The sequence below is a fragment of the Lingula anatina genome, chromosome 1, assembly GCF_051362555.1.
Source record: "Lingula anatina isolate TDL-2025a chromosome 1, LinAna3.0, whole genome shotgun sequence".
Lineage (NCBI taxonomy): Eukaryota > Metazoa > Brachiopoda > Lingulata > Lingulida > Lingulidae > Lingula > Lingula anatina.
The window spans coordinates 1761255-1779276 of record NC_141767.1 but is presented as its reverse complement, the minus strand read 5'-3'; the positions used below and the strand labels follow the sequence as shown (position 1 = coordinate 1779276).

General features: G+C 38.1%; 1 protein-coding gene across 1 annotated transcript in view; it reads right to left on the bottom strand.

The window, feature by feature from the left end:
* Positions 1–9995: 9995 nt before the first annotated feature.
* The window catches only part of LOC106181238 (sucrase-isomaltase, intestinal), a 29036-nt gene continuing 21009 nt past the window's right edge, over positions 9996–18022 (bottom strand). The window contains exons 28-45 of the mRNA XM_086999895.1: positions 17777–17889; positions 17436–17561; positions 16979–17110; positions 16629–16775; positions 16182–16298; positions 15656–15782; positions 15274–15406; positions 14938–15071; positions 14657–14691; positions 14275–14391; positions 13657–13805; positions 12995–13079; positions 12683–12739; positions 12260–12384; positions 11659–11747; positions 11327–11376; positions 10788–10952; positions 9996–10474 (exon numbers count right to left, since the gene is read on the bottom strand). Of these exons, the coding sequence (XP_086856021.1) occupies positions 10412–10474; positions 10788–10952; positions 11327–11376; positions 11659–11747; positions 12260–12384; positions 12683–12739; positions 12995–13079; positions 13657–13805; positions 14275–14391; positions 14657–14691; positions 14938–15071; positions 15274–15406; positions 15656–15782; positions 16182–16298; positions 16629–16775; positions 16979–17110; positions 17436–17561; positions 17777–17889 (1964 nt within the window). The 3' untranslated portion in view covers positions 9996–10411. The remainder of the gene's footprint in view (positions 10475–10787; positions 10953–11326; positions 11377–11658; positions 11748–12259; positions 12385–12682; positions 12740–12994; positions 13080–13656; positions 13806–14274; positions 14392–14656; positions 14692–14937; positions 15072–15273; positions 15407–15655; positions 15783–16181; positions 16299–16628; positions 16776–16978; positions 17111–17435; positions 17562–17776; positions 17890–18022) is intronic.

Below are 18022 nucleotides of genomic sequence, written 5' to 3'. Positions count from 1 at the left end.
TGTGGGATTGATACTGTTGCAAGGAATGTTATTTTTAGAAGGATCGACTATGTATTTTATCAAGTTCCGTAAACAAAGGTTAAAAATGTATAAACAATAATGGAATGTTGGGGCACGAGGGAAGGTCAAAAGCGAAGAGCTTTCACTGAGATGAGTGTCATTATTCTTTTGAAGTGCGAGTGGGCTATTTCTATGTTTACTTTTTTTTTCTAAACTGCCGGTTGAACGGAGCTGAAGTAGGCCTACTGGCCCGATTTTCCGCACAGTCCTTAAAAAATAACCCTCAAACAAAATATTCGCCGCGAGACGTTTGTAACGTACGTTTGTCGTAAAATGAAAAAATCATACTCTTCCTCTCAAATATTTTATTTCTACCACAATTAAACAGTGAGATTGTTATATTTTGAACTGTACTAGGTGAAAATTGAACTATTTGCCAGTTTACCGTTTATTTCACTTTGACATACTGAATCTGTCCATGCAATAAGATGCCTAATATATTTTTCTCGAAGTCTAGTAAACGTATCAGCGTTCCCCATGTGCCACTATATTAAAAAAATACAAGTTATAGTATGTATTTCGTATTTATTTCTCAGATCAGTTCCTCATCAGCATCACCAATTTTCGCCCTCCTAGCAATCGTCGTCCAGAGTTCCTCTTTTTATATAATAATAGATAAAATAAACTAATTATATAACATAAAAAGCCCATATGTAATAGATTAAGATAAAAGATTAAGTTTCTGGAATAATTCTTGATTTTATTTTTCTTAAAAGGGATATTCATAAAGGCACTAGGTGTATTTTAATATTGACTGATTTAAGTCCCCCCCCCCCCCCCCCCCCCCCCCCCCCCCAGAGAACGCCTTAGTGGAAATCTTATTTTCAGTTTGCATTGTTGCGCCGCAGTTTACTTGCTGCTCTACCGCAATTAAAAAAAAACCTTTGGATAAACACGAAATGTATGGATTTTTTATTTATTTTTCTTCCTTTCTTTTTTTCTGTTTAATTCAGAGTCATTATGTCATTATGTTTTTGTGATAATAAGATATCAATCTATGTCAATTATTGTAATAAGATAACTTACAATAATTCCAATAAAAACGAATTCTGCCATTAGTTGGTCGATCAATGAACATATCATGAACACATTTTCTCCGTCCTGGTGATAATATGATTTACGGTCTTTGGTTAACTTATGGGTTGAAATATTTGTAATTTACCTGATCCCTAAAGTTATAATAACTTATTAAGATAAAGTGGCACGTGACTAATATTCCCATTTAAATGCCACAGCCATATAAATGTGACAATGAAGCATGGAAGTACAAACCTTTGAAATACTAATTTCCAAAAGTCGGTTTGTTGAACAGATAGCTATTTTAGCTATAGTTCACAAATATTGTATTTGAAATGTACTGTTCTACTGCAAAAAAAAAAAAAAAAAAAAAATTGTCCAATAGGTTTTATTGCACGATTTAAAAAACAGCATAGATTGGTGTTCCGTTTACAGATTTTTTTCTTTTTTTTTAACTTAAGATTTGCAAAACTGAAAGCGTGCAGAGCAAACAAATAATAAGATTACTCTCTCTCTCTTTTTCTCCTTCTCTCTCTTTTTTTCGACGGAATATATATTACAAGTCGGTTAATCTAATGAAAACTGCATCATCGAGAACCAGAAATGATATAATTACGCTTTATTTCAATTAATTGCAGTGCAAGTTGATATGATCAATGAATATACATTATTATTATTATTTCTATAAAACTGTTTGGCAAATAGTCAAAAGAATGAAACAACCAATGTGAATGGATAAAAGAACAATATCTTAACTGCTTACTATTATCTTATTTGCGTTTGCAGTCATCGTATTCACAAGGTTTTATCATTATCCCGCGATCTACCTGCTTGTCACATTTGTCTTATTTTTCACTATTTTAGGAAACTGCATCGCCCGGGTTATTGCACTGATATGTTTAATTCCTTGAACTTGAAAACCCGTCGTCTTCGGGCTCATCAGTGAATCTCCGGTAGGTATTCTTTGTGCTTTCATCTTGATCTTTTTAGACATCCGAACTCCGTCGGTGAGCGCTTTTAAAGTCATTTTCTTAGGTTTAAACACCTGCGCGTCCTTAGGAGCCGGAGTGGGAATCCGGGGCGGTGCAGGGGGGTGGAAACTGCGGGCCACACGGTTGTACACCAAACCCTGTATGGACTTCTTCCGTGAGAGAGGCCAGAATCTTTTACCGTCAGCGTCCACTAAGTTTTCCACAAATATGGCCCTGTCAGTCTTGTCGTAGTTGATGTAGACGCGGACTGGAGAGGGGGTCGTTGAGAAGTAGTATCTGCCCGTCTCATTGTGACGACTTTTGTGACGGTTTTGCTGAGGATGTTTCCCCCGGGGTTGAGATATGTGGGGCAATCCAGCTGATTTGGACGGGTTGCTATGGTTATTACTTACTAGATGCCCATCTCTCATGTTCGACTTAGTTGCGCTGTGTTTCCGATGCTTTTTTGGAGTATATGTCTCTAAACTCCCCCGTACGCAAGGTTCATTTGACGGTTGTTTCCGCAGTCGAAAATGTGTCGTTTGATGGTCACAGTCACGTGCATTTCCATCGTTTTTGTTGTCTGGAAATAGCTGTAAATTTTGGTTCCGCACATTAAGTTTGTGCATTGAGTTTTGTTTATCGTCATCCTGAGAATTTTGAAACTTTCGCGCACAAGAATCTCTTCTTACGCGAACAGTCGGTAAAATGGAGTAATCCCTTGTTGTAGTGTCAATGTGTGTTGCACTTCGCACAACGACGGAAGGTGCTTCAACTTGTTTAGATGGTGGTGCTTTTTTTACATCACCCGCTCGTTCTGCGAGTTTACCGTCTTGCCGGCCTTTAGGTTTATTCTTTGCTGACACTTGTTGTGAGACATGCACAGAGGAACTATCCACAATGCCTCGGGCATCAAAGGACATCTTTATTTTCTTATGCATCCAATCTGCCGAATTTGCCTCCACTGGGTATTGTTTTTTATGTCGCTCTTCCATCTCATCCTTATAAACCTCCTCCCGCAAAGCTTGAATCCCCTCGCGCAGTTTTTGCAGATAGTTAAGAAATTGCTTAAAACTCAGATTGAGGACTATGTCCAAGTCTCTAAGGTGCGGTGTTTCTGACCCGTTGTCAGGCTGCATTAGATCTGACTGGCTGCTGTTAACAATATCGCAGATTATTGTGAAACTCTTTAAAGGAATCTGAGTTCAATTTATACTCCTCACTTCATGTTCATCTTATATAACTGAGTATTTATCAAATCTTTGTACGTCTAGTATTTTCTATTATGTCTATGCTCGTTATGTCCACGCTAATACCTTCAATATACCACTCTATTGCAAATTTGGCTAATAGTCGGCGCAGTCAGTCAATAATGGCTGCGAGGCACTTGTGGGGATTATCGGGATTATCCACTTAGGAACGGTAGTCCTTTCTGGTGGCAATGCCCTGAGTGTACCTATTCATGTATCAACGGTGCTCGAAACGAACGCTGCGCAGTGATAGCCACTTCTACAGGCACCTTGTTTTGGGAATTTTGTCCTCGAACTTGTTGCAAGTGTATCGTGTTATACAAATGTGACACAGTGTGCCTTGGGCAGTGAATCTGAGTTCTTAATAATTGGTTCGTTTCCGATTAGAATTGGCTAAGTGATACAATTTTAATCCCATATGTGCATTTCTAATGAATTTACGTCTATTGAATTAACGCAGAAGTACATTGCTTCGCAAGTTTAATATTAGTGGCAATATAAAAAAAAAATTCAAAAATATTTTTTGGCATTCTAAGTGCTTATTCATTCTACAATAGTTCTTTTCCTGCATTCTTTTTTTTTCAAAATAGTCTTAGCATGGACTTCATTGAGCAATGTAAGTGAGTTTTCTGTACATTTGGGGACATTTCTTTGCTCTAAAAACACTGAACATCACGAAGGCAGCTACATGAAAGTCTTACTTGCCGCTCCTATCAGAATTTTTTTTAAAATCGCACATCATTTGATTATCTTTCTTATGGCTGGCACAGTTATCCCAAGGTTACCTTACGTCTAGTATCGTGGGTCGTCATGTATTTTATATATATATATATATATATATATATATATATATATATATCGTGTTCTGGTTTGCAGGTGCGTAATACTAATAAAGTCATTGATTACATTCTCAGTGTGCAGTCTTACTTTGCAGTATTTCTTCCTGTGGTGGCTTTCTTCTACATGGACGTCTACTTCGAGAACCGGGGTAATGAGCTAATTACCTCGTCAATTCCTGCAGAGATTCTGGATGTTCTATAGAAAATCACTTTCTTTAATTTCCTGCATTACGAGCGTAGTATTCTTCACGCAGTGCACCACTGTGGTACAAAAGCGCCAGCTAATGAAAACCCACTGTTCATGACTGCGCTAATGTCTCGACATTTAAGCAATTTTCTCATTTTTAAAACGGAATAAATCCCAAGGAAAAGGTAAAATGTCAAGCTACTTACGGTGTTTATTAGTTTCCAATCCACCGAGAAAGCCCTGACAGATATGCTAATTTTCTATTGTGGCTTTAATTCCGTTTCGGTAAAATAATGGGCCTTTAGTGGGCAGTGATTAACTGAATGTTGACGTCACTTATTCCATTCCTCCGTAGTTGGGAATTAGGTCCTTTATATTCACTAAAGAGTAATAAAAACGAGCGTTTATTCACTTTAAAACATCTACCTTTCTACAGTAATCCTCCTTTCTTTGTTTTAATCGCGTCTACTTATCCAAAATCTAGTTCGAAATAAATTTACAAGATAAATGTATCTGCTTAAAACAGTTTTCCAGATAATTTTTCAGTTTTGAGAATGTTCACAGTTGAAGAATGAACGGATTTTTTTTTTTTTTTTGCCATTTATTGCTTCCTCTAGTACTGGTGCTAATTCATATTGTGCTATTAACGTTTGTCTTTTTCTTTCCTTCATTTTTCTTTCTTTCATTTATTTATTCAGCTATGCAATTTCATTATTATTATTATTATTATTATTATTCCATTAACGTGTAATCGTTGAAAGGCACCTCTGTGAAAACCAAGTGGTGAAGAGAAGACCCTGGGTATCATACAGACGCCAAAGATTAGACGCTTCTAACAGTATATCTACAGTATATTGTCAATGCTTTAATTCAGTTCAATTTATTTCTGTATTGGTTTCTGGTGCATATATTTTACGGCCTTGTACAACGTAATCCAATACTAGACAACCCAAGACAATGCAATACAAAACAATACATTATAGTACACGACAGTACAGTGCAATGCAATGCAATACAAGACAACACAGTATGTTCAATACAATACAACACAAATGCAATGCAATGCAATTCAGTGCTATTTAATACAATACAATACAATACAATACAATATCATTATTATGTGAATAATGACCGGGTGCCCATTTGTACCTGCAGTATACCACAGTGTATAGTACAGGGTAGTGATGCCTCAGTGCACGTGGACACAGTAGGCAACGTGCCCCCTCTACCCAAGTGGGGGTACCCCCTTTTTCTTCCCAAAAACATTACTAGTGAAACGATACACCAAGCACTTTTTTTATTCCGTTGTGTCCTTCATATTACAATGCAATTGTTCTCTTCTGTATCTTTTATGAATTAAAAAATTGTGCTCCCCATCCCCTCAGAAAAACCCACCACCAGTGGGAATAACTCGATTTTCCAGAGATTTTTAAGCCTGGATATACTGAATTTATCGTGCCTTTAAAGTGTAAGTTTTTTAAACAAACCAAGAGACTATCCGTAAGAGACCCTACATTTCTTTTTCATTTATTTCCCCTAGGTGACCTGTATTGTGAAAGGATATCAATGACTGTTTTCCTTGCCGTAAAATCTCGATTATCATTGCAATAGGTGAATGGATTGATTTATCAAAGCCGGCGCACACTAGTAAGGCAACGGCTTAGCTTGGCTATATGCTCAGCTCGCAGTCTCGCAGTGTGCGCTGGCAATCGACACCAAGACTACAATATGATCGCCCGCACAAACCCCACAGCAGACCATCCCTATATTACACAACAATGTCGCTAAACTATGTTATTAGAATGCTGTTTTGATGCTCTACCATGTGATTGACTCAGAAGTTGACGCATTTATTATCGAACCGCTGCCAGTGATCTGTGTTTTACGTGTACAAGTATTGATTCTGTTCAATGAGTCCTTCACTCGTCGTTCAACCATAACGACCTACAACCTTTGTATCAATATATCAATCCCGCTGTATATTTGATTTAAACTATATCTTTGGATACGCTACATATATTTTTGTTCTGATAAGAAAAAAGTACATTATAGTTTACATATTTTTCTTGAATTTTACATTCGTTTGATATGACACTTAGTCCGTCTGTGTGTTACTCTAAAGATTGAAGTCCACACATAACTTGGATCCAAGTAGTACTCCATAAAAAATACACGTACATTATTGACATGCCAAATATATTGTTCGTATGATATATCATCCGTAATCTGAAGAAGAGATTTGTGCTGCGGTCTCGAGAAGTTCCTTGAATAAAACATTATTATAAAGGATGTATGCATAGTGTCGTGAATACAATGAGAGACAAGCAGCACTTGGCAACTACTTCATCGTATAGCATTTTGATATTGAATAGACGGACACAAGAGGTAACTTGGACTTCTAAAATGGATATCGTATTGTTTCACATTGTTCTTGCTATGAAAAGTGATATAAATAGCTCAAATGATGTTAAAGCACTATTCTAGCAGAATGAGCTTTTATTTGCCGAGTTTTTTTTTCTGTAGACTCAGTAGAACACTTCAATATATCTATTTAGATAGCAGAGAGTTTTGAAAGCGCACCTTTCTCATTTCAGTCCTTAACTGAATATATGAGTGAAACTCCGATATTTCTCAATCGATACCTTAGTATTGGGGTTTGCCGCGGAGTCAGATGAGCCCACAATGATATTGTTTACATGAAAAGGGATTCTGGTGATTGTTTTGAACGATGTATCGATAGTCGATTTCTGTTTCTTCAAACCTTGGCGACGATACCATATCGTGTTCGTATACACTTTGAACCGTGCCCAGCTGGTGGTGACAGTGTGAGAAATAAATAGGGTTGACGATTTTGAAAGGAAACTGCTGTCACCAGTGACATTTTAACAAGATTACGCCGACGATTGTTGACTGTTTAATTAGGTTCACCACGGAGCCCGCTGTGATTACACATTACTAACAAGAAGAGGAAATCTAGATGGATCTCTCGGTCTCTACGGGTAAAGTGTAGCCGAGAGCGACATTGCTAACAAAGTAACAGTATCTTCGCAACGCAGGTAATCTGCAAACACTTTATACGATGGAAATACCGGTCAGTCTGTTTTATTTCTGATCAATATCGAGTGAGTGCCATCCGTTTTCCATGAAACTAAAATTAACATTCTCGCCAGCAGTTTAACAGACATGGCAGTGTAGGAGACGTCATTTTGCCGCGCGCTTTCATATCTTGGACACTTATGCTGCCGATTTAGCGTCCGAAACAGACATGATTTTAATCAAAATGGAGACGTTTTCAACATATGACCGTCATACTGAGTTATTCGCCAGACACTGAAAGGTGTTGTTTTATACAGTGTTAAACCATACATTATTTCTGGTGTTTCGCCAATCCAGAAAAATGTCGGTGCTTCACACGGCTATCGACCATTCCCGGTTTAAACAGTTCACTCTGCTCCTAGACCGCGGTGTTGATGTTAACCAGCGGGACGAAAAAGGCCTCACCCCGATTCTGAAATGCGCCTTCTTCCCGGAGAAGCGTGCGGCACGATGGATTCATCTTCTAATACAGAAAGGGGCGGATCCCACTCTCACTGACACCACAGGCTTGAATGTCTTATCATACGCCGTGAAGCTGGGCAAGGAATTCCTGGTGAAATCCTTGCTGGAGGAGGATTGCGTCGACGTTAATTTTCGTGACAGGGAAGGGAATACTGTCCTTCATTTAGCAGCTTACAACGGCTCTGTGAGAATAATGAAGTGTATTCTGAACAACATGGTGAAATATCGAATGAGCCCCGATTTGCCGAATCAGGAAGGATTTACGCCGCTTATGATCGCGTGCGCACGAGGATATTTGGACATTGCTAGATTGCTCGTGCAAGATGCAAAAGCCTCGTTAACAGTTAGGGATAACAAATATTTCATGAACGCTAAAGAATGGCTGGAGAGCGCTATGGAGATACCGGAAGGTTCTGACCCATTTCGAAACCCATTTGACGACAGAGACCCCAGGGACGGCAGGACTTGCCCTTCAGGATCGCCCATGATCTATGAAACGTCTGACAATAATTACAGATCAAATATAGCAACGCCAGATATTGTTAAAGAGAGACCGTTTTCTCCATCGTTTACCATCAACCCTGTCAGACGCCCAGCCAAAAGAAGTGCACCCCTTTTACAGCGGGGAAATAAGACAGGGAGAAGTCCTAGTTCACCAGTAGTCAATAGTAGCGGGTCTACCGTGAGGAGTGCAACTCCCGAAAAATGGGCACTCCCGAGGCTTGTCCATATGCCTCGTAGTGCGCAGTCTCACTCCACGTCACCGCATGACAACACACTGATGAGAACAGAATCGTCACACGACAAAAAGAAAGCCAAAAAACGCCCCGCGAACACAGCCCAACAATTACCGTCATATCGCGACGAGTTGCAAAGATTATACGGCATCTTTCAGACACAATTGACCAACTCTTACAGAGTCCCGGCTGTCCCCGTTGTTCCAGAACCGGAAGCAGACGACAGCGATGACGATGGGGATTCACTAGGCGTGGCTTCGAGAACATCAAGCGCCTCTCTCGCTTTCTCGGTGTTATCTGCGCGAAGTCGGCCGAAGAGCGTTCTGGAGTCCGTGGTCCAACTTAAAAGTCCCAAACCCGGAGCTAAGAGTAATTCCCCGGTGACGGTCTGGCGGCGCAGAGGGGGACATGGAAGTGCTAGCTCGAGGGGGTCTCCGGACAGCGCGTCCCCGTCACCCCCTCCAAGATCCCCGAGTTCTAAAGACAGATTGAAGGGACTGACGGGCAAACTGAAAATTGGTTCGGGGGAAGGCAAGAAATCTCTGAGCTCGATGCTTCTTGCAGGAGCTAAGAATCAGACTTGAAACGTACTGTTTTTACAAATATTTAATCAAAAAACAAACGCAGGTAGACAATCTCATTTTATAACATGTATCAGAATACAACAATTAAGTATTTTAATGTCCCATTTCAGCATTGTGAAACGTGAGACATTCTTCTTGAATAGGCCCCATTTCGTACACAATAGGCGGTCGCCACAGTAATTTATCATTATTCGTATTGCTGAAGAATGAAATATATGATATATAATATCAATAAAATGCTTTTTTTAGGGAGATTTACTTTCATTTCCTTCAAAAATATATGTCAGATTATAATTTGTTCGTCAAAATAGCACGTGTACATTTGTACACGTGTACTCAAGGTTTTAAATCAAGTCATGTAACGTCCCCATGCATTGGAAATCAATAAAGCTCTCAGGGGTGAGGAATGAACAGACTGTGTGAAAACAAACCCAGTTCCGGTAAGAGACGATAGATTTATAATACTATATTGATCAGAGTATTGCCCGGTAACCCGCGGTTTCTAGTTTCTGCTTCTACAAGTTCTAGGTTCTATTTAAATTCAAATTTCAGACAATGGTAATACCACATGTGGCGTCTGTTCACAGCGCTTTTATTGAATACTCACCTGGGTTTCTTCCCATAAAAATAACAGAGCGTTACTGAGCAACGCCTTGCGATGAATAAATGTAAAAAAGATTTATTGGATTTGTTTAACTCTATTGGGTAATAATCTTTTTAATATACACCATAGTACGATAATGTTTTCCAGGTCATTAAAAATGCAACATGGAAACATACACTATACTTGAGTAAAGTTGGTGGTTATATTTTTATTTCCACCCCATATATTACAAACTGAATCTATCCGTTCGAAAACCTCTTTATTAAAAGGTGAAAAAAGAAAATTAAGTATTATAACAAATTTACAACCAGCAAGTATACTATCTTGAATATATATTTTAAGTTACTAAAATAACCAAGTTGTAAATTATTTAATTTTAAAAATTAAAATTAAATTGACAAAAGTCCGATACGAAAGCTTTTTACATTGCATGGTCTTTGACTTATGATATCTGGGATAATTAAAGACCGTGTTCACTTAGACTCAGCCGTGCAATAAGGTACATGTACCTGTTGGCTTATCTAAGATTTCACCGTGTACACTCATTCTCAGCCACGAAAGACACCTGGTGTCTTATCTTCATCACCAGACCGCAATAAAGCCGTTAATGCCAGCTCAACACGAAGTCCATTTGCAGAGAAATGCCAGCATTCTTTAGGATGACTTCCTGTAAATTAAAACTAGTGTTTTCAAGCTAAAAGATTATCGATTAGTCAGAAAGCCTTCAAAATATTCTAGTTATTTAACCGTGAAAGTTTTAACCGTTGAAGCACATCACGTAAATGCTTACTTTCTAACACCTTCATTAGAACCCAATATTATTTATAGCAATGACTTACAAATCGTATCAACGTATAAAATTAGTCTTAATATAATTGAACCATAATCCTCAACATTTTTTTTTTAAAAAACAGCACACCTGGTTTCCAAAAGTAGTTTGGCATATCATTTAAGCTACAGTTTACACGTGATTTACTTACTTTTGTTTTAGAATTATAAATTGCTTTATCCATTAGATCCAGAGGAAAACCAACAGAGGTGAGACTGAACATGGCTGGCTCTGTCTCGATGCCCATAATACGAAGGTTATCTAATGTCTCCGTGATGTTGAAGTTCGCCTTCTTTATTTCCATAGACAGCGTGGTCTGGAATATGTATTGACAGTGCAATATCAAACTGCATAATTTTTTGTTTTCTGCTTTAGAAATGGTCTAACTACAAGTTTTCTTACAGTTTTTGAAACATGTCTAATTATAAAGTTTAAGTAAAGTACCGATGGATATACTCTTATTAAGAAAAAAACAATGTTATTCATGATTACAAATGACAACACAATAACATGCGATATTTTAAACTAAACAAAATTCTTTGGTTCAACGTTTATTGCAAGTAATGCCACCTACTAAGAGGACTTCAACCTTTATATTATGTCGAAGATACGACATGATATAAGAAATTATAAATAAATAAATAGACAAATAAATAAATAAACCAATCACTTCCTAATAATGTGACGTACCCTATTCGAAGAAAATTTTGCATGGAAAAATGTTTCGTTCTTCACTGTGTCTACAATGGAGGAAAGAATGAAATTCAAACAGAGGCTGCTAATCGCCATTTGGTATGTAATGATAATAAAGTATTTATTATTGTAGTTGCTGCTTTAGCTGTTATTTTCAATGACCATTTGAGTAGATATTCCTAAATGCAATAAATACAACAAAATGTTGTATTCGTTATGGACAGTTTTGAGAGACTTTCCACATGCGTATATTTTGCAGCAGAAGGACGTTTTGAAGGAAAGTGTTCAAATAATTTGTATTTTATTACGGTGATCAGCTAGTTTGTTACCTTTACTGCTCCCGTCATCCCAAAACAGCTCCCCGGACGCCATTCCATTGGAGTCCGGTACCACGAGGAGACCGAACGGATTCATCCGACTGGAATATGAAGGGAGAAATGGCAATGGTGGTCACTATTAATGGTCACTGAATTAACATACGAGTTAGGCCTAATTTAACTTCACTGTACAGTTTGTAAATTTTTCAAATAATCGTGAAACACTTCTTATGAATCGGCATATAATTTTATTTAATATATGAAGTCGGGATAATGTTCCGCCGGCACTCAGGGAGAGCAATGGCGGCTTGAAACCGCTAATTTCATAACGAAACTTGCCACAATGTGTACCTAGTCCTCTAGAATCGTGATTCCGTGTACGTGTGTGGGTGTGTTTCAAAGTTTCAAAGGTAACAGACCCAACTTGTGATTGCCGCGCTAAGCTTTAGTCAAACGCCGCTTAAGTCCGTGGGAAACAAGGTGTGTCTATTGAAATTCGGAAATGGAAAAGCTGGGCCGCGTTGACTCAAGAAATCGTTTAAAAGACACTAAAAAGGTCTCTCCTTGTGTCATGAACCAATTACTGTTCAGGAAACGCAGAGTTGGTTTTTACCTGAAATGCGTGTTATTGGCAGGTGCCTGTGTCGGGATAATGTAGCCGCCTCGGACATGAAGAGGAATGTAGTCCATAGGGGCGTCCAAAGTATGCGTCTGCCCAGACCCCTTGATCTCAGTGCCCTGTTTGACGGTAAACAAAAAGTTTTTATCCATATACGTGCCGTTCTGAACATGCATGGTGATTCTACTCAAAAAGCCATTTGATTAATTTGATGCTTATGTCAAAATCCCATGTATTCATCTTTATGCTATAGAGTAAATTCCGATCACACTTTTTTTACTGATAGGAACAAATTGACGGAGTCATTACTTTTTATGTAGTTGGAGAAAGCAGCCAAGAAGGAGCAAAACTCACGTTAGTACGTTTACGTTTGTCATTAGAAACCAACAGAGTAGCCTAACTTCCAGTTCAACTTACCGTGTAGTAATCAAACCATCGAGCTTCCGGAAAATAGGCATCGACCGCCACCTTACCCTGTAACAAACAACAAAATATGTATTGGATTTCCATTAATTCTTGTCATTGAATAGATTTACAAACGCGATTTTATCTTATGCTATTCATTTAACAATATATTCACTAAGTCAATTTATTTATTCATTTATGTTAGAAATATTGGAGATGGTATTCTCTATAAGTGTAATACAGTATTGTCTGTTTTTTCTTATCTTTTTCGGATTCGTAGTCCTTCTGTCTCTAAGCAGAAGTCAAAAACAAAATCCCGGATACCTGCTCTAACACAGGTGATATCAAGAGAGCTGGTCCCCACAGAAACTGGCGGTCAACAGACCACGTCTTAGGATCCCTGGGAAACCTGTGGAATGAAAATAGAATTAAGAATCTTTTTAAAACCGTAACGAGAAATCATTTTTACCGAAGATTTCAAAGTCTCAGTGCTCAAGAATAGTACTTCATTATTTACTGTTACTTAAAACTGTTTAATGGTTTTGTTATTTTATTGTGTTCCTTTTATTGTTTTAATACTTTGAATGATAATATAAAGCGCATTGAAGTTTCTCTCTAACGTGCGATAAAAGGCTTTAATCATTATTTTCGTAATTGCCATCATTATTAAATAAATGGCAATGCATTTGTTACTCTAGTACCCACATCCCGCTATTATCTCGTTACCACATGACAAAAGATGTGCCAATAAGGGAGACCAGCCACCTGATTGTTATTGATTGTGATACCTTCACACCTAACACAATGACACTATCATAAAACCAGACACCACAGCTTACTTCATTATGTCGCGATATTAGACAAAGATATAATTCTGCCATTAACGCCTTGGTATAAAAATCCAATTCATAGGTCTATACATCAATGATGAACTTTTCCCTTTTATTTTATGATAACTTGTTCAATTTGTACAACAGGGCACTTACTCATGAAGAAGAGGTCGTATAACCGTCCCTCCTTCCGTGTGAGCCTTGTAGAAGAGGGTATATAGGTAAGGGAGGAGGGTGTACCGTATCTCTAGTGCCCGTCGTGAAGATTCTGCCACCACCGGACCAAATACTGCAGGGTCTTGAGGCTGTAAAAGTCAACAAGCATCCACGTTAAAGCGCACATCGCACAGATTAAAAAACAACCAAACAAACAAAAGCTTGGTCTTAGCCGATTCTGAGAAAAACACTAATGGACATACACCTGAATTAAAATATAGATGAACATCGTTTACACTGGAATGCTCCATTCGATCTGTAACCCAAAAGAATAGTTTACATTCAGTTTTGTGAGTTAAAAACAAGAATGCTTTCAAAATCCCAAGTTGTTCCAAACAATCAAGGTAATATCTGTACGGCCAAGCCAGAGGAAGCTTATCCTTCGGTACCGATCTTTTGAGGGCCTAGGGTATCCTGTTTGAATTGTAAATTCGCGATCTGGCAACACCCCACCTCTCCTTGACAACGCCCCACCCCTCCCTGGCAACACCTCAACCCACTCTTGGAAGGGCCCAACACAGTTCTGACGGTTACTCGACCCCCCACAGGGGTATATACCCTATATCCATATCCGTTGTGGTTCCTCGAAAATGGGTAGAACGCTCCAAGCTGCATCCACCGTTGGCAAAGTTCCGGAGTTGTATCATCAAAGTAGCCGCAAATGTCTGCTCCAATCTGGTATATATTACAGAATATTCTACTAATAAAAATAGTTCATAACATTGTGTTTTTACAATCTATTCAACGAAGTATTAAACTTAAAACAAAGCTTCTTCTAAAAACTTTATATTACAGTTAAGGCCTGTAAACGGAGACACAAACAAATTTATATTTCAATAAGGAGTTAACCTGTAAATAAAATATGTACTGTCTCATTCAAAAACAATATGGTCAAAGAACATACTATCAAAAGCATATGAATGTTTTCTGATGCACTTACATAAGGTATACCAAAGAGATTAAATTCCAGCATACCTGGGGGGAGAAAGACACACAATTCAATCTAAATATATGTACTGCAAAAGTTAAACACAAAATTAACTAAAAATTGTCTTTAATTACAATCATAGATGGCATGGGCAAAAAAAGGGCATCTCACGACATCTGGCCCTTATTTAAATTACGCCTGTTACGTATTCACTGAACCTTAAACATAAATAAGACTGGATTTCGTAAAATGGCGTAGTGCCACGTTGGCTGATAACACCAGGACTTCCGTACCAATAATGGATTGGTAGAGGTTAGACCACTGGCTGGCGTTGTCCCCTAACCAGTGCCCGGCATACTTCCCACTACTGGGGTACGTGGACCGCGAGATCACGATACTACGCTCACCCGTCGCCTGCTCAGCACCTCTTTTAAATAAATAAACATTATCAGAACGCTTCGGAGATCTGTAGAATTGTGCCATTGGTCTTTTAAGAACAATTGCTCAATACAAATTTTAAACGATTAAAATTCAATATAACATCACAGCGATTTCCTTCTCATAAAAGAAAATGCTTCACAAAAGTCTCCAAAGTGAGACTGGTATCAATGCAGGCACGTCCCACTTACAGAAGAGTTGGTTCTGTCTGGCTCCAGCCGTACAAACTGTGGACGTCATAATGGCGGTACTCCCTGTCGGCACTCTGCTGAACCCCGATCATACACAGTGTCTTGTCTGACAACCGTGGTCCGTAAACGGCTCCTTTTATAATAATAATAATAATAATAATAATAATAATAATATTTTTATCAATAATAATAATAATAATAATAATAATAATAATAATAATAAAGTGGAGTCAGTATAAAATCAAAAATACACACACATAAAAAAAACGCTTTTATTCTCCTTCGGTCAACTCGTCCCTTTTCCTCCTCGTAAGGGACCTTCACTGACTCTTTAATGCTATGGTTACTGCTGAAGGTTTGGGAATACTACATAGGTACGTACGTGGTTTGTACGGAGGATCGTCCCACTCGTTCTCGGGGCAGTGCAGGCTCCAGTACGGCTTAACATCCTTTGGCCAGTTAAAAGGGCGTTCTTCGTTTGTTCCAAAATTTGCCGGCTCATTCATATCCTGTTTGATGAATATATGAAATATGATACATAGACTAAAACAAAATGGTTTTATTTTATGGTAAGAGATGGACATATACCCTTTTCTGTTTTCTGTGAAGATAATACACAGATGATGAAAATGTAAAGAAATGACATTGCGATAAAAGTCTTTTGTTTTTAAAGGAAAAAATTGGCACATCTAATTAATCATTTTTATTGCACGTATAAACGTATGCACGTAGTTGCCATACAGAAAACACTTTTCATGTATTTCTTGTTAAAGAAACTATTTTCTCGGAACGACTCCAGCTAGTTTTGTAAATTGTTGTCAAGTTAATAAAATGATACACAGAAGTTTTTAACATAAAGATAGAGGGAAGCACCCTACGGTGTTACATCGCATAGATCTATGACTTACAATCCACAGTCCATCAAACGAAACATTCTTATGGTGGTTCACGATCAGTTCCTGCCAGTATGTGCTGGAGTTTGGATTCAAGAAGTCGGGGAATACAACTTTACCCTGGGGCCACACCTAAAGTGGTACAAAAGAGCGCCATTTTGAATCTGCGGCTAAAATACCATGGGTCAAAATGCCACAAAGACATACTAAGTAAATATCCAAGGGGATATGCAAGTATACTGGGAAATGTGTAATCAGATGACACCTATTTCAACTTCATTTAAAATGCATTTACACAGTTTAATAAACTACCTATCTCTGTATAGTGCAGGTGACTCTGAAAGGTGCAGATATTTCCAAAATATGTACTAGAAATTATGCAAGCTGCCTTAAAACAAATGTAGACATTATCAAAGCGGTCTAGTTTAAAAGTACCAGCTAGAAGTTCACTATAGTACTCACGTAACCCAGCATGTTCGTATTGTTCTCGTTGTTGACAACTTTCAGGTGGTGGGTGGAATAGTTTTGAGGCCATTTTATGAATATGTCTCTTTCAAGGCCCATATCGTATGGTCTGTAACCAGATACATTGGTGATTAAGGCGGGGTCCTGAAAAATACATGTAGAACGAAAAGTTTTAAATTCTACTTTTTTCCGGAAAAAAATATCCTTCCGACTGTTTTTGGAATATGTGTCTACTTGAAGATACTATCATTAGGAATGACCTTGTAGCCTTTCATTACACGACTGTTGTTGGTTAATACTCGGCAAATACAACAATCTTATCGTTGTTACGTACAGCATCAACGTACCAAAATAATGATGAAACGCATTCCTTGGCTCTGTAGGTCCCGGATGTAATCTTCCAGACCTTTGAAATTGACCTGGTCTACTGTGAAGTCCATCTGACCGTCCATGTGGTCAATATCAGCGTACTGGATGTCCTGTTTGGAAATAAAACCAATGAAATTTTGAGAATAATGGTAAATTATTTGTGTGAACGTGTGACAGAGAATCTTAACTTGCAATTCTTAAACCATTTAACAAAACATTACGGGGGGAGGGTTTTAATGTTCAGATGTAGATCATAGCACGCGTCGGTGAAAAACCTGATTGTATTTATCGGTATAACACACTTTAACAAGAGACAAACGAACGGAACTGATGTATTGTAATTAATTTTCTGTTGCATTGGTTTAATTTTATTTCTAATCATTTATATTAAGAAAAAAAACAGCTCTAAATTTTGATTTTACTATAGTTGCTTACATGTGGAATGGACGCATTTACTGTCCTATCCACTGCCGCCTTCAACTCCCTCAACGAGTTGTAACCATAGCGACACAACTGGAAGCCCAAGGACCAATATGGTGGCAGGTGGGGCTTACCTATCAACTGGAAGAATAATGAGAGGTATTTTGGTGTTTGAAGATGGCTGATTTGTTGATATGACAACTGGTAAAAAAGTGTCATACAAACAAAAGTGATTCGTCTTAATTAACGTACAAATAGCTAGAATAGTGACAATGAGACCACTTCTCAGTTCATTTAAATGTTGGTGAAACTGTATAGAAATAAGACTTTTATCTACGAAATACTCATGCACATACTCCTTCATATTGTTTGACAACATCTTCTGGTTCAGGTCCAAGAAACATGTAGAAGTCCAGAACGCCCCCTATCGTTCTGTACGTCAAGCCAGGAGCTGGTAGAAACTTGTATTCTGGACGGAAAACAAAGGCGTTATATTTCAGTTTCAGTTATAAATTGAAATGTTGGTCTTTTGTTTTATTCATATGTTGAATAACCAAAATTTCGTTCTTTCAGATATTTAGTACGTAGATGTCGTGGCTGTG